General features: G+C 46.7%; 1 protein-coding gene across 1 annotated transcript in view; it reads left to right on the forward strand.

The window, feature by feature from the left end:
- LOC111154920 (sperm tail PG-rich repeat containing 1) overlaps window positions 1-17,359 on the forward strand; it is a 43,175-nt gene that overhangs the window by 20,212 nt on the left and 5,604 nt on the right. The window contains exons 4-6 of the mRNA XM_022514876.1: window positions 2,956-3,126; window positions 7,878-7,986; window positions 11,962-12,127. Coding sequence (XP_022370584.1) covers window positions 2,956-3,126; window positions 7,878-7,986; window positions 11,962-12,127 — 446 coding nt within the window. The remainder of the gene's footprint in view (window positions 1-2,955; window positions 3,127-7,877; window positions 7,987-11,961; window positions 12,128-17,359) is intronic.

Consider the following 17,359-nt stretch of genomic DNA (forward strand, 5'->3'; position numbering starts at 1 on the left):
TATATTTATAGATATTTAGATTCCTGTAACCAGCTTGCAGTGGCCCATGGAGATCTGTTAGGAGACTCCACATCTTAGCTATTTCCTTTCTGCGCCGATGTGAATTTCATGCCCCCCCATCCCCTTAGTGACTTTCACATTTGACACCTCCTCCATTTCTGCATCCAAGGACTCTGAGGGTAGGAAAAGGAGACCTCCTCGGAGGAAGATCTGCCTGACTGACACTGGTATAGTCAGGAGGAGTGTGATTGTAGGTGAGGCTGACTAAGAAACTCTGTGGATCCATAAATTCTAGAAACTTCCTGATGACTTTTGGAACCACTACACCCAACCTTCAGAGAGGACCTGTCATCTTGCTAAGTCCAAATAATTTAAAGAGCTTCATTAATGTATTCTAAATCTTTGTTCCAGGATTATTCATGAGGCTGACAGGATGTTAAATGAGGCCGCTGGGAGGAGACTTTCATGGCCTTTCTGTTTGCATGGTGGCGGGAGTGGTTCTGGAAAAATTAGTAGGTGCTGGAGAGAGGTTCACAAATGCCGGCATGTAGCCAGATTGGAGCCCACAGGCCCGGCAATGAAAAGAAAGTCAAGATCATGTGAATGAGTGTTACTCTGAGACAAATTCTATTATAATGTTTATGAAAATTGGCTTCAAATGAACAATTAGAACAATTTTTTTCCTACAAGTATGTTCACAGGTATTCTAAGCCAAAAAGATTTTATGATCTAGTAAGTTTCAGAAAAGCTGGGTAAGTGAAGTTAGGTTTGTTTATGGTAGGACTTCTCACGATACTTAACATGGTGGGCTTTATGGTGAGCCTTCAACGTGGGAACACAGTATGAGGCTTCTTAAGTTTGTTTGACTCTGGAACTCTCTCCCTGCTGCTGCCATCACCAGCACTAACCTATCTTATAAAACTGGTATGCCAAGGAACCCTTCGGGAAATAGTGTTTTTGAAAAGCGTGCTTGCCTCATCTGTTGGGTGAGTCAGGATAGACATGCTACAAACGGGACCCCTGGGGGGTGGTTTCACCTCACCAGCCTTTACCAGCCTTTACCAGCCTTTACCAGCTTTCCTCTGTGGAAGTGAAAGGGAAAGATGTGCCTATCCTACTGGGCAGAGGAGAGAGAGGGTAGAGATTCCCCTTGAACTAGAACATCCCACAGTCATTCATCAGCTGCCCATCCTATAAATGAAACATGTATTGCTTTATTCTTTTTGACTTTTTCCCTTTAGAATGAGATATCTAATCTATATCACGTAGTGGGGACAGACTGGTGACAATGTTGGTTCCACCCTCGAATGGCAGACAAAGCCCAGTGTCCTATCCGTAAAGTGAGGATAATCATAATATCCACTCCCCAGGTTTTTCAAGAAAATTAAACACAACAGCCCATGGAAAGCATTCCATTAACTATTGCCCAAAATGCAAAGAGCTTAGAAGGCTGGGGTAACCTTCTTTCTGGGAGCATGAGTGAATCCTGACCATTAGAGAAGGCTGACTGGGAGTTGAATCCAGGTTAGACTCTGAACAGCTGAGACTCTGGATAAGAACGTGTTTGTCCCCGGGAGCTCGTCCACCCGTATACCATCAGTGTTCCATAGACTAGACGTTGAGAACCACTGCCATGAAACTCAGGGTGAGCAGCTGGTGGGAGGGAGGGTCCATGCCTCTTCACAGCCCCACCCACTTTCTGTGTTTGTGTAGTTACTGACCCCTAGTCAGCTGAGGTGTTCTCAAGCTTTTAACCATAAAATAATGAGAATTTTTTGTTTGTCTGTTTTATCAGACTCCGATACTTGCCATACTATCCTAGGGTAAAGCGATGTTATCACCTAGTTTCTATGGCTTTTGCCCCTTTTCATTTGGCAAACATTGATTCTGCTTGCTTTATTTCTTTTTTTTTAAATCTGAAAATAGTTTATGATGACTTCCTGGAAGGAGTAGGATTGGTTCTACTGAAAGAGAAAAAAAAAATTGTAGGGTTCTATGCAATCAGCAATTAGGGGGTGCCTGGGTGGCTCAGTTGATAAGTGTCTGCCTTCAGCTCAGGTCATGATCCCCGGGTCCTGGGATAGAAACCCCGCATCCAGCTCCCTGCTCAGCAGGGAAACTGCTTCCCTGTCACCCTCTGCCCCTCCCCCTGCTCATGCTCGCTCTCTCTCTCTCTCTCTCAAATAAATAAATCTAAAAAGAAAAAAGAGGGGCGCCTGGGTGGCTCAGTAGGTTAAGCCTCTGCCTTCGGCTCAGGTCATGATCCCAGGGTCCTGGGATCAAGGCCCGCATCAGACTCTCTGCTCAGCAGGGAGCCTGCTTGCCCTTCTCTCTCTCTGTCTGCCTCTCTGCATACTTGTGATCTCTGTCTGTCAAATAAATAAATAAAATCTTTAAAAATAAAAAAAATAAAAAAGATAAAAAAATAAAAAGAAAAAAGAAATCAGCAATTAGGTGGAGGGTAGGAGGCATGGTTGGACAGCAAGCCCTATCGACCCATGTACCTTTAAGACATTCGAAGCAAACTTGTTATTTAAGCAATTCAGATTACTTAATCTTAGAAACAAGACATGAGGTTTTACTCAGAGGGAAAGCCTTGGCTGGAGGAAGAAAGTTTAAAGCTTCCCATCATATAAATTACCCAACAGTTGATGAGGTATGTGGCTTGAAACGGGATTGGGTGGCAATGCATTTATGGCAAAATTATTTTTGCCGAGTCCCAGATATTAGGTGAATAATTTGAGTTAGTTTACAGAAGTCAGAACAGGTCAGAACTTGCGTTCTCCAAGAGCAAATCCTCAAAGCCTGAGGTCAGTTTATCATTGCTACCCGCAGGAGTTTCAGCCTTCTCACAATGCTTTTAGACCTAGTGCTGGCCACCATTCCTTTGACATCTGTCCCGCAGAGCCCAGAGATTACGTGAGAGTGCTGATTCCTTTGGTTTTGTCCTTGCAGCGCGCCCGGTTGGACACCATCATTTCTAAATACCCTGCAGCGAACGCATACACTATCCCATCACGTCTTGTCTCGAAGAAAGACTTCAGTAATTCCTGTTCCAGCATGTTCCAGTTGCCAAGCTTTGCAAAAGTCCTCAAATTTGAAACTCCTGCACCAAACCAGTACAATGTAAGAACGTTGCATGCGCTTGTTAAATATATACTGGATGAATTCTTTACTAAAATAAACGAAGGCGGGGGACGCTTTGGGAAATAGCGTTCCAATGCAATTGACAAACCACGTAGTGTTTGTTGACTGCCCAGCAGGTACAGAAGGCTGCACATGGCTTTATGGGGAATTTGCAGAACCCAGAGAAAAATGTGAGCAACACGGAGGTCAGTGGGAAGCAGTGGGAAGACCTTGCCCTGGAAAATACTATAATTACTCCTACTACAGAGACTTTCTGGGACATATTCTCATCTATAACAATTATTATTTCCCACATTATCTGCAGTCACTATCCATTTACTTCTTAGGCTTTTAAAAGGAAAATAAGCTTCCATATTTCCATATCAGAAATTGGATTTTTAGCAGTAATGTTCTGCCACTTGCAATCACTTTGTAGTCATGGAAGCAGAAGGGTGTGATTAATGGTTAAGAGACAGAGTCAGGTTCAAGTGGATGCTGCCCTTTTCCAACTGTGTGGATCTGGGCATGTCCCTTCAGTTTTCAGGACTCAAGTTATTGATCTGCAAAATGGGGAAATGTGTCTACTTCATAAAGTTCATGCAAATGTTAAATTGGGTCATCTGAGCTGAGTGCTTAGCCCAGGTCTTGGCCGCACAAGGACCCCACCATCCGTGGAGATCGGCAGAGCTGTCTTTAGGGAAGTCATATTACCTCTTAAGCCTCAATTGTCAAATGGAATCAATTATACTCACCCTACAGGGTTATTATAAGAACCAATGAGACAACACTCCAAAATACATAAGAAAAAGGGGGTATATAGCTCAGTGGTAGAGCATTTGACTGCAAAATACCTAAGAAATGAATTGTGTATAAAGTATTAACATGATTATGATATATTGTCATATATGGTCTTAGATACTTTGGTCTCAGAGTACTTCATTTTTTATTTCCCTTTTCTTTTATTTTTTAATTAATTAATTAATTTGTCAGAAAGAGAGAGAGCGTGCGCGCACACACATGCAGGCAGAGTGGCAGGCAGAGGCGGAGACAGAAGCAGGCTCCCTGCCGAGCAAGGAGCCCGATGCCGGACTCGATCCCAGGACACTGGGATCATGACCTGAGCCGAAGGCAGCGGCTTAACCAACTGAGCCACTCAGGCATCCTCCTTTTTCTTATATAATACCTTTAAGTAATATTAATTTTCTGCCTACAAAGACCCTGCCAACTTTCTGTGATTGATCCAATCAATTACAATGTGCTCAAAACAATGTATGGGCCCGCTAGGCTGTCACTGTCTAATAGAAATATAGTGGTAGCCACACACATCATTTAAATCTTGGGCACCTGGGTGGCTCAGTCGGTTACGTGTCTGCCTTCAGCTTGGGTTATGATCCTGGGGTCCTAGATCGAGTCCCACATCGGGCTCCCCGCTCCATGGGGAGTCTGTTTCTCCCTCTCCCCTTCCCCCTGCTCATGCTCATTCTCTCTCTCTCTCACAGAAATAAATAAACAAAATCTTTAAATCTTCCCGGTAGTCACATTTGAAAGTAAAAAGGAACAGGTGAAATCAATTTTAAGAATATATTTATTTATTTAACGCAGTGTATTCAAAATATTATTTCAATGTCTCATCAATATAAAGATTAATTATACTATTAATTATAATTATACATGTAATCATAAATAAAATAATTGATGTTTTACATTCTTTCCGTCTATCTTAACAATCCAGTATATGTTTTTTTATTTTATTTTATTTATTTATTTGACAGAGAGATCACAAGTAGGCAGAGAGGCAGGCAGAGAGAGGGGAAGCAGGTACCCCGCTGAGGAGAGAGCCCGATGTGGGGCTTGATCCTAGGACCCTGAGATCATGACCCGAGCTGCAGGCCGAGGCTTAACACACTGAACCACTCAGGCGCACCAGTATGTGTTTTATACTTTCAGCACATCTTAATGTGGACCAGTCGTGTTTCTAGGGCTCGATCGCCAGCGCCTACTCTATTATACAGCACAGCTCTAGTCTTCCCCTGAGATAATCAGAGCCTGAAAATAATAATGAGGAGGACGGTGAAGTACTTTTCAAGGCCTATATGCCGTTCTAAGAATGATGTATTAATCTTGTTTGATAATCACAAGAATCCCTGAAGTGAGTTATCTCTTCTTCCAATTTACAGAAGAGGAAACTGATGCTCAGGGAAGGGACGGGATTTGTCCAAAGTTATCTGGCTAAAGGGACTGTTTGCATATCGGTGAGCACAAGTAGACGGCTGAGGGATACAGCTGGAGAGTGATCCGTCATCGTGTTCCAGCCCTGCTGGGTCTCCCTTCGTGGAATCTGTGGCTGCCCTGTGCTAGACCAGGGATACAGCTTAGATTCCAGCGAGGAGCTCAAGACAAAACTAGTAAATGGGCAAACCAAAGAATTACAAGCGGTGGCCAGCTTTGAAGCAAACAAACAGTTGAGGTCTGAGAGATAGAATATGTGGAGAATATGGGGGGTTGAGAGCATCATGTACTTTAGACTGGGTGGTCAGAGAAGGCTCTGAGGCTGAGACCTAAGAACTGAAGGAAGAGCTAGAGTTGGAGGAACAGCATGTACAAAGGTCCTGGGACAGCCTTTGGAGACTACAAGAAGGTAGCTAGAGTAGCATTAGCTAGGAGGAGAGGGGGAAAGGGGAAGCCAAATAGGCAGGAGCTAGTTCATTCAGGACCCTGAAGACCCTGGGAGGGGTCTTTCATTTGGTTTTCTGTGGGATGACATCATCTGATGTACTTTAAAGAAAAAAAACAACTCCCTCCAGCAAGCCCTATGGAGAATGGACCATAGTTTGGGTAAAGAGTGGATTTTGAAAAACCAGTTAGGAGGCTGTTACGCTAACAGGAGAGAGACCAAGGCCTGGTCCAAGAAATGGATAATGTTCTTGGTCCTTGCACCTTTGCCATTCCTGAGAGAGGGAGTTAGTGTTCTGTGCGTCTGCCTCCACAACCCCACTGTGGGCTCCATCACCCAGCTTGAAACCTCCAGTGCCCCACACAGGTCCTGGCAGACGGAACACTTGCAATAAATGCTTATGACGTTGAAAGAATTACCCCAGGGGTATATAGTTAATCTAGAAAACACCCTTTCCCAAGTCAGAGCTCAGACTTTCTGCCAACAGATCAATTTTAAGTGCATGGTTTTTGTTGATTATTGTTTTAATGTGACTGTGAAAATAATTTAGGCTCTTCATTAAATATATTCAAGTATTTTAGAAATTCATGAACTAGAAAAGCGGAATTCTCTTAGAATTCTGCCCTCTAAAGCAGACCACCAGCAAAAATAGGTGCAATTTCTTTCGTAGTCTCTTCCTCCCCCATCCCTATCTCCGGTATTAGGATTATGGTGTCCACGGTACTCGTGCATTTTCTACTCAGCTCTATCTTGGATTTTTCCCCTCCATGGTGATATAACAAACCTGCTTCATTTTTTTCCCCAACCGGCCAGTCAAGCTAGCCGACTGTTTTCCTCGTCTAATGGTGAAATCTCCTAGTGACACACGTTCAGAGTATACAAAAATGCTCCCTCTTTCAGTTGTTTTTCTGTCTGGATGAGGAATAAGGCTGAAATCATGTTTTGTCTACAGGAGGCTTTTTTTCTGACCTGGAGAACAATGGTTAAGTCAACCGGCAAGAAGCAGAAGTGTGATAATCGTGTTAGCCACACTGCAGGCGAGGTCTCTTAGGGCTTTTCTTTTCCTTTGCTTACCTGGATCCCCCACCTCTCCAGGCGAATCCCTTTTCTCCATACCATGTGATTACTTCCTCCCCGGCACCCTGGCTCCTGTCCCTCTGTCCAGTAATTAGCCTGCCCCATCTGATGCTTTTGTTTGCCCTCCCTGCATGCATTCTAGCCATCGGGACCCTGGGAAAAGCTAAGTTCCTCCCCCTTTGTAAACACAAAATCAAAATGCCATCTGCATTTCTTGAGAAACATTTTTTTTTTTTTGACAAAAGAGTATCTCAGAGAAATCAAACCATCCTGGCCCCAGCAAATAGTTTCACTCGTTCAGTAAATATTCCCAGTCACTGCCTTTATGATTTTTATTGCGTCTTTATCTAATGAATACAGGGCACTGACTACAAATTGGTATTTAAAATATTTATGATTCAATATAGCAGAGGAATGAGCTCAGGGTTCTTTTTCTTTTTTTTCCTCACCTGTTATCTTCAGAGTGCCAAACATGCTGTATATTGTTTGGATCAGTCAAAATTTTTAATTTCTGGTCGGTCCAGAAAAGTCAAGACAAGGGACTGTTACAGATCTGATCACCATCTTCCATTACCTGATGCCCTTGTGTGTCTCCCCAGTCCTGTGTTCATAGGAGGGCTGTTTGAACAGTAAGGAATCAGGGTGGGGAGATGTAGGACTCAGTGTCCTGAAAGGGACAAAAGGCATAGAGAAAATAAGGAAAACAGTGTGCATTTGCAGTGTTACAGGCTTGAAAAAGACGCTGTCCTGTAGGTGATGTCTGCTGACCGCTGTCACCCTAATTGCTTCAAGTAGAGCAGGCAGCCAGCCTGGGAGCCAGATTTCGGGCTCTCTTCCTGGTTCTGTCCTCTGGGCCATGGAGGGTGACCAGACATCTGCTGGTGATCACAGACTCCTTGGCCTCTCCAGCTGGGGTGATGGCAAAGGCACAGTCGGGGGGACCGTCTCCACTCTAGTCCGTTCATTCTCTGAGGGACTCGTGCTTGTGTTCTCCCCCCAGACCTCTGTCTCTTACTGCAAGCAGAGAAACAACATCTGTGCCCAAGCCGGGTTTCTGTCCAAAACCCAGAGAGGATTTTTCAGTGTCGCTGAAACGGGACCTGCCCCAGGTAAGCAGCCAGACACCTGGCAAGGGCCTTGACCTCAGGGTTAACGTACCAGATCGGCTCTGTGGGGCACCATGGCTTCATAGAGAGTCTCTTTGGAAAGAGTTCGGCTTTGGAGGAAGCGGGGATGTTGAACAAGTGTTGAACAAAAAGGAGAAAGCTGAGGAAAAGACCAGGTCTCCCCCTTCGAGGAAACAAAGGCTGTTCTGGAAATGGCCCCAAAGCGGCCTCATTGGCCTCCCTTTTCATGACCAGGCACATCTGTTCTGGGCAGCCAGATGGGGAAGTGGCTTCTCACCACAGAAGGGTGCACATCCCTGTGCCCCAGGTGTCCCTACAGTCTCTGGGGGTGTGTGTGGTGGGGAGGGTGTACTCAATACACTGAGTGTCCAGACCCTTCCTTTCCTCCTGAGCCTAGAGGGCACTTTGTCAATTAGTCACCAAGCACTGGAAAATGGCTCCATTTACTCAGAGCCTACACCATGCTAAGAATTTTCCACGCAGTCCTTGCACATCTGTCTTCCTTGGCTTGTACTCTCAGTGGGGCTTTTCTGGTGAGGAAAAGGGGCTCAGAGAGTGGTAGTGACCTGCCCCGCATCACACAGCGGACGGACGGCAGGCCTAGGCCCAGAGGTGTCTCTCTGAGGAGACTATTATCCCAATCAGCCCACAGTGACTTCTGAAACGGTCCCAAGAGCTGGCTTGCAAGTGTTTTCCTCTCTGGGCTGGGAGAGCTATTGCTCCGTCCTGTTCTCTCAGACCTGCTCCCCGCTTCCAGCCTCAGTGAAAGGTTTCCAGAGAGGTCAGGCGATGCCGCCATTGGCACTCTGGGAGCTCTCGTCAGAGCAGACCTTCCCAGTGGGTCCTGCAGATCCCCCGTCCCCCCAGCAGGGAGCCTGGAGCCCCAGAGCTGAAGGGAGGAGCAGGGAGGGTTTGCCTGCGCAGTCACACCTCTTGGAGGCGGGGTGTGGATAAAATTGCAGGCCTGTCGGATTTCATCAAATCCAGATTAAAGTTGAGAAGATCAGTCTGAAGCTGAATAACAAAACCAGCCCTAATTAGGAGGCTAAACCCAGGCTAAAGCTCCCCTGGCTTGCATCATCAGAGGCAAAGCCCCACCTTGTTTATTTATACAGAACAAAGCCCGCATCCCCGGGAGACTGGCCAGAGGCCCTACCCGTGAGCCCTGGGATGTGGGCACCTTCTCAGCCCGCCACATGTGCAGTGCCTGCTCCTTCTAGGAGGGTCCTCAGGGGTCCCCAGCCCCTTATCCTGGAGCAGGGCGGGGAGAGGTGGGTACCAGTGCATGCTAAACTCCTACTGTGTGCCAGAGGCTTTACGTTTCTCATCGAATGATCTCCAGACCCTGTGGAGATTGTGGCCGGCACACAATCGTGTGCTCAGAAAGCGTGAGCTACTGCTAATATGGGTCCCTCTTGTACAGGCAAAAATGATGCCCAGGGTCCCACCGGTGGATTGGAGTCCGGGCCCTTCCCACTTGATGCCTGGTGGCTTAGTCACTCCCCACCCAAAATTTGCCTGGGGAATCTGCGACAAACGATCGGTTTTGACCTCTCAGAAATAACTCCAGTTGTTCCTTCTCCTCCTGGGAGGGTGGAGGCGGAGTGGGGGGAGCAGGGGGGCAGATATGGAGCTGTAATTGGCGCCCCCTGCTGGGTCCCTGGCTCTGGCCCAGCTTCTCTGGGGACCCCTTCCTCAGACGCTGAGGGTCAGGACTGGCCTACCTTCAACTCTGAGGAAAATGCTCACTGTCAAACATCTGTTGGGTTTTCTAGTTTCCACCTGCCAAGCATGTCACAAATGTCCTCCTCTTTATTTTTCCTTAAAATAAAAATTTTAAAAAGGCTATCAGGCTAGGAGGAAAGGCCAAAGTTAAAATGTCACTTGAAAAACATGGGTTTCAGAATAGGAATTGCACTGTGAGATCCACACCGCGTTGTCTTCCAAACACACTCAGGAAAAGACGAGAAGGAAATACACCAGCAGTTATCTGTTTCTCTCTGTGACGCGGGAGCACAGTGTCTTTTTCTTCTTGCTTCTGCTTTTCAGCATGTGATAATCAAGTGATTGCTTTAACCTTTCTGTGGATGGGAAAAAAAAATACATTTGTGTATGTATAAATATATACATATTTACATGTTCATGAGAGAAAAAGAAACAAACTATGAGAAATGTATACCAATATTACAAAGGCTGCTAAATGGACATTTGCCTTTTGCTAACCATATATTGGGAACATCTTTTCATGTTATTAAAAAACCCCATAAGAATATCATTTTGAAACGGACTTATGGTATTCCATTGGATGGTGGTACCATAAGTTAAGGACCAAATGGCCTTTTATTGAAAATGTAGGTTGTTTTATTTTTTAAAATTTTTTTAAAAGATTTTATTTATTTATTTGACAGACAGAGATCACAAGTAGGCAGAGAGGCAGGCAGAGAGAGAGGAGGGGAAGTAGGCTCACCCTGAGCAGAGAGCCCGATGCGGGGTTCGATCCCAGGACCCTGAGATCACGACCTGAGCTGAAGGCAGAGGCTTTAACTCACTGAACCATCCAGGCACCCCGAAAATGTAGGTTGTTTTAAACTGCTAACTATATAAATAGACAGCAAACATCCCTGTAGCTCCCAGCTTGTGTACAATCAAGATTATTTCCTTATATTAATTGCTTAAATTGAAATTGCCAAGTCATATTTCAGTGTTGTTTTTTCTCTTTTATATCGGTGACCAAATTGCCCTTCAGCAGAGAGGTCATTTATCCTCCTGCTTCTACGAGGCACCTGTATCTCCTCACCTTTGCCACCACTGGGTATGATCATTCAAAGAGCATCTTGCTAATACGTTATCTTGCTAATCCCCCCTGTTGTTTTCAGTACACTTGCAATGGAAAAGTACATTTTATTTGAAACAAAATCAATCTTACAATGTTTAGAAAACTTGAAATATTTTTCTCACCCACAGTGCTACCATGTTCGTGGGTTCCCATGTATTTTTGTTCAGACGGATCCATTTGTACCTGGTATATATAGCGACTTTTAGATATTATTTTCACTCACCTTCCCCCCTCCCCCAAAAACATGGCCATGTGGCTTTATGGTCTCCATGTTTATCGTGGCCAGGGCTGACCTTCCACCGGACTGGGCTTCTGGGCCCAGCACAGTGCCTCTGCTCTTGGACCTTCGGGCCACGTACCCTTCTCACACTGCGGCTGCTGCTGTTGTGTACGTCTCTATGCTTAGAACTTTTCCCCTATGTTGACTAATTTCTTTAATTTCTGATAATGGGAAAGCTGGGTCAGAGGATCCAGGCATCCTCAAGATTTCTGGTCAGTACTCCCTCTTTGTACTGCAAAACACCCGTACCCCCGACAGGGCTCCCAACAATTCAGGGGTGAGACTGCCTTCTGTTCCCCCAGCCCAGGACCTTCTCTTCCTCTGTGAAGCTTCATGCACAGCCAATTTTATTTTATTCTCTCAGTTTCTTGAAACAGGGCGTGGTGGGAAAGCGTGGACTTTGGAGACCGGTGGCCCCGGGTCCACATAGTAGGTACTCAATAAATATTTGTCGATTGCATAATAGTTACTAAATGACTACCATGTGCCAGGAACTTCAATATTATTCAACTTTCCTAACCACCCTGTTGCTGGAAGAATTAGTCTTACCTTATGGAGGAGAAAGCTGGGCTTAGTTCCTAGTTAGATGAAATCTTTTTGACAAATCATTCAATATCTCCAAGTCTCCGTTTCCACCTCTCTAGAATGGAGGTGACAGTGACCCATCTGTTTCCTCGAGGATGAATGTGATTTTCAGTGACTTCACACAGTCCTTTCATCAGACCACCGTGGAGAGATACCCCCTTATAGTATTAAATGTATTTTTAGGTGTGAAGTAGTAGCTTTTCATTTACTTGAGAAGAGTTCCTTATTCTGTTATTTAAAATGTCTTTCTTCTTAGGACATTATAATATCAACGACTCCCTTGTGAAGCAGTCGCCAAAGGTATTAATGTCTTGTTTTAAATCAAAAACTGAACGTGGATTAAAACTGACATCAACGGGCCCTGGACCTGGTTATTACAACCCCAATGATCACACCAAGATTCTGAAAAAGACTCTTATCCCGTGAGTCCTGATTATTCTGATCTTTCTTTGGAAAGGTGGCTCTGGGGAAGGACCCAACAGCAGCAAAAAAGAAAGGGGTGTCCCTGGTTGGCGGGACACAGCTCCAGGTCCCTCTCCGGGGGCCCTTGTTGACATAAATACTTACTGAATGCTTGATATTTATTGAGCAACTACTATGTGCCGGGAACTTAGCCTCTTCCTCAACCACCATCATGACCCTATTGTAAGAATTATTATTCTCACTCCATAGACTGGGAAGCTGGGCTGCAGTGAGCCCGAGGATTTGCCTGTGGGCACACAGCTAACTTGAAGTGACTCTGCGAATCAGGCTTAGGACTGTCTGGATCCTTCCACATCCCTCATGATGATATGCTATCCTGGTGCTGACATTATTCTATTTTTATAACATAACATCTTTGCTGGGGTGGCAGGATATACAGCAGCAAGGGGCTGTCATAGTTTTGTACGGATAGATTGAAAGTCTAGACGGTTGAGTTGGTCAGACCTGTCAGATTCGAACTTCAGCTCTGCTGTTTTCATGCTGTATGACCTAGGCCACTGTACTAAACCTTCTGAGCCTCCATGTTCTCATCTGTGGAGTAAAGTGGGGATAATTCATGCCTTGTAGGGTTGCTTTCAGATCTGATATGTTTGCCATGGGGTAGGTGCAAATGGTGACAGCATTAGCACACATTTAAAAAGTGAAGATGGGGATTCTTGTTAACATGTTTGATATCCTATGCATTTATTTTTTTTTAAGATTTTATTTATTTATTTGACAGAGAGAGAGATCACAAGTAGATGGAGAGGCAGGCAGAGAGAGAGAGAGGGAAGCAGGATCTCTGCCGAGCAGAGAACCTGATGCGGGACTCGATCCCAGGACCCTGAGATCATGACCTGAGCCGAAGGCAGCAGCTTAACCCACTGAGCCACCCAGGCGCCCCTATCCTATGCATTTAATATTACTTTCACCAAACAGGTTCAAGAACTCGCAAGGCTTATTTATTCCTCAGATGGTTCTAGAGCTAGAACTAACTGTAAGGTCAGGCTGCCTTTCACCATCTAAGACCTCACCCCAGTATAGTCCTCTCCAGGCAGTACTGGCCCCTGGTGGGGACAGCTGACCTGCAGGACACTCCCCCACCCCCCACAGGTGTTAGGCAGGTAGCTAGGTTCATACCCACAGCAGGCCAGAAGTCCGGGCAACCAGGAGAGGCTGGCAACGTTGTGCCTAGTCTGACCAGCAGCGCAGGACAAGGAGATGGGGTTGGGGAGACGAGAAGGCATGAACATGCCAAATCAGACTTAGGATCTGGAGAAAGAATTCAGACCTCAGATGGAATCCATGGGTAAGTCCCTTCTGTCCTTCAGTTCTTGGGTTCTGTAGATTGGGCCCTCACAGGTTCCAGGGCTCAAAACAGGACGGGCTCCAGCAACAGGCTCTTTCTGAATTATCAGGGACTCCGGCCTATGGGCGGGCTTAGGGCACCACTGCGCACCACCTTTCCGCTGCTGTGCCAGTAAAGAAACCTATTACACCCAGTGACTCTTAAACTTCGGTTCTCCCTCATGAGTACATAACCCCCATTCGGGTTCCTCCTGGTGAGTGCACGGTGCCCAGGACATTTGCATTAATTTCCCCCATGGTCTGGGGCTGCTCTCAGCACCTTCCTGGGCCTTATCTCTTTAGGTGTGAAAAGAAGGAAAGGTCTTTGCATTTCTGACACTCCAGGACCCTGGTTTTGCTCACCATGTCATTCAGGAGCACATACTAGGGGCAGTGAACATGGAGCCAGCCCAGACCCACAAAGGAGGCCCAAAATGTATACATTTGTAATTGACATGAGAAGGATACAGCTGAGAAACCTCTAATTGTACTTAAAAAACAAGAAGATAAAATTCAAGTGTGCTCCAGGGTAGTCTAAACAAGCATCCATCTGTTTATGTTCAATGATGAGGAAATGAATTAATATAAAGCAAAAATACAGCTGAATACCCTGTATTGAGGGATTGTCCAGACTCCAGTCTCTCGAGTTGGAATTATTTCCTCTCCTGTGTCCCTGAAGGAAAGAGAGGGGCAGGAGCGGTGGGAGTGGGTGGGGGGCACCTGCTGGAATCATCAGGCCCCTGACAAGGTCTGCATTGTTTCCTCCCCATCTCTATGTAACTTCGTCGAGACTTCATGCACACCAAGTCTAAGCACAATTTGCTCTCCTGGGCTGCATGGGGCGGTGGCAGAGAATCTGAGAGTCATCACCGGGTGTCCTCGTGGCTAGTGCAAGCAGCCCAGGTGTCATGCCCATGTGACATGATGTGAGGCCTCTCTTTATTGGTCTTCAGTTGCAAGTGTTTGGCTTGTATTTTGGGGGAGGGTCCCAGCTTGCAAAAATAACCTTTCGGCTCTGCTTTCTTGAGGACGCAGGAAGAATCAGAAGATACCAGTGGTCCCTAAAATTGTTAGTCCCGTGTTACCCACCAAAAAAAGTAAAGCCCAGGAGTTGAGGATGGGGTGAGATCCCGGGCGGGCTAGGGAGGCCGACAGGGGGCCAGGCATGGGCTTGTCTCGTCTCTGCTCTGCTCCCAGAGATGACAATGGGCTGCGGAGACGATGTGGCTAGTGGAGGTGTATACACACAGGATCCCAATCAGAGTTGGGCCAGTGTTGAACCTCCCACTTTCCCCGTCCACCAGTTCTGGGAGCCTGGGGGTGGAGTGGGGGGGGGTCCCTTAACTCCCAGGAATTCAAATTCATCCTGCAAATTGTGAAATGAACACCACGTAAATGTGCTTGGGAGGCTAACATACGATAACCCAGAGAACTGACCGGGTCTGGTTCACGGTAAGCTTTCGATACACGGAACTTGGATTTCGTATGTGAGCGGGTCTCCTGTGCTCACCGGCTACTTACTGAGTGGCCCCTGGAGGGTAGGTGCTGTGCTAAGGGCTGGCAGGTGTTCGGATGACTGTGTCTGGGCTCCCTAGCTGAGGAACACGGCACAGGTGCCTCTTGGCTGTGGCCACCTTCTGACACAAAGCTAAGAGCATTTACCGGCTTGCAGCTGAGAGCTTTGGAAGAGACGTGGAGTGTCTGCTTCAGGTCTTCAATACCATCACAGTGATGACTCAGTGAATCAGGGTGAGTCAGGATAAGGGCTTTTTAGAGATCAAACTTGTCCCTCCCAGGCGCTGCCTTCCATGCACAGCAGCGAGGGGAAACGCCCACTGACATCTTTCTAACCCTTGATCTACTTCCTGGAGTTTCTAAGCCCCTGGTTTTGCACAGACACGCTGTCCTGCCACAGCCAGAGCTGAAGAATCAAACCCTGTTGGCCCCGCTCCAATTTGGGTAATTATCATGACCCACCTAAAGTTCCCCTGGGATTTTCAATTAGATACGGGATGCTTCTTCCCAAGCGGCTGTAATCTGTCACCCTCTCCCCTGTTAAACAGATGCTGCATTCCACCCCAGAGGCAACCGGCTGCCCTTTAATGATGAGAAAAAATTGCCCCTTTATCCCTCCCGACCCTGGGAATCCCTGAGGCAGAGTGCCTGGGAGTGTCCTGAGGGTCTCGGATGCCTTCCCCGAGTGACCTGCTGGGTCCTCCTGAGACATTCATTATTCTCGGGTGATTTGAAAACAGCTCACATTGGGAGCTGCAAACGCACTTAATCCAAGTTGTGGCCAACTCAGAGTCTTTGATAGATATTTTCTTTCTATGAGGCAGGACCAGGTTGGCGTTTATAACTAAGCAATGAGGCTCATAAAAGCCCCGGATGTCACCATGCACTGAGGGCTGCCCTGGGTCGGATGCAGCCAGACATTTGTGATCTGCCCAGCCCCACCTCACCATGGAGGGAGCAGCCCTGAACGATGATAAAGCTGTCAGGTGGGGTTCAGGTGTCTGGACTCCCCAACTTGGGGTAACCCCTCCGCTTTTCTCTGCAGTTCAGTAAATGTTCTGGGTAATAGGGATGGGTCCTCAAAGATGAGTAAGACGTAGTCCCCTGCCTTAAAGAGCTAGGCATGTAAAGAGCATTAGAAAACCTAGCATGTTATGTGCAGCGAAAAGAAGGGCTAGAACATATCGAGGGCCCAGCCATGCTGAGCTAAGAGCTTTCATGGGTGCCACCTAGCGTCATGCTCCCAGCTTCCCTGCAGGGCAGTACAGCTACATAGAGTACAGATGAGGGTGGAGGAGCAAAGCGTAGTATGCAGGTCCAGCTGGCTCCAGGACCCATGCTGCTCTGTGGAGCCCCAGGAAGGGCGGTGGGGAATGGGGAGGGCAGTAGCCACAGAAGTTTCCCTGAAGGATGTGAGATGTGAAGAATGATCAGAGTTTGCAGGGAAAGGAGATCCTCGCAGAAGGAAGAGCACAGGCAAAGTCAAAGAATGGTCGAACAGTGTTGTGTTGGGGGTTTCTGGAAGGTCAAATGGGAGCAAGGGGCGTCGGGGGTTAGGCTGAATTGAGAGGCCATAAATAGGAGCTATTCCTTTAGCTTCTCATCGGGGTCTGTGAGAATGGATGGTCAGAAACAGGTGAACATTCTAGAAGTCATGGGTGCATTGAGAGCTGAAGGCCATCTAGGAGACTCGGTGGCCTCTACCCCCTTATTCCAACTCCTGCCACATACAGCTACAGCTTGTGCCTCAAGTATGCTCTTGTCCCTGCTGTTTCCTCTGCGGTAAATGCCCCCTTTTCTACCTGAAGAATTCCTGCTTACCTTTTAGGGCAAATGTTAGCTCTTCTAGGGTAGAATTCTGGATTCACTTAATTGGAATTTCTGCCCCTCCAACCCCGTGCAATGTTTTTATCTCTATTCTAATATTTCATGCTTTAAAAAAATAATACAAGTAAAATACTAGTAAATCTTCATAAGAATCCTGGGTGGAAGGTACTCTTATGCCCCATGTCACAGAAGAAGGAACTGAACCTCAGGGAGGCTGAGACTTCTCTAAAGTCACAGAGCTAGTGATGGGGAAGTGTGGATTCAAACCCAAGTTTGTCTGGGAGCAAAGTCTATACCTCCTCAAGTTGTCACCAGCCAGGACTGTCACTAGCAGGGGATTGCCAAGCCCTTGGGAACATACAGGGTCTGTGGCTCAGCACAGAACAGTCTGGACTCCCCAGAGTGCCTGGCACACGGCTGCACACGTGGCTGGCACTCTTTAAAGATCCAGAGAGCTGAGCTGCCGGTGCTGGGATTGTTGATGGGGTGGAGGGCAAGGGACC

Source organism: Enhydra lutris, unplaced genomic scaffold, assembly GCF_002288905.1.
Source record: "Enhydra lutris kenyoni isolate GAN:26980312 unplaced genomic scaffold, ASM228890v2 scaffoldscaffold38, whole genome shotgun sequence".
Lineage (NCBI taxonomy): Eukaryota > Metazoa > Chordata > Mammalia > Carnivora > Mustelidae > Enhydra > Enhydra lutris.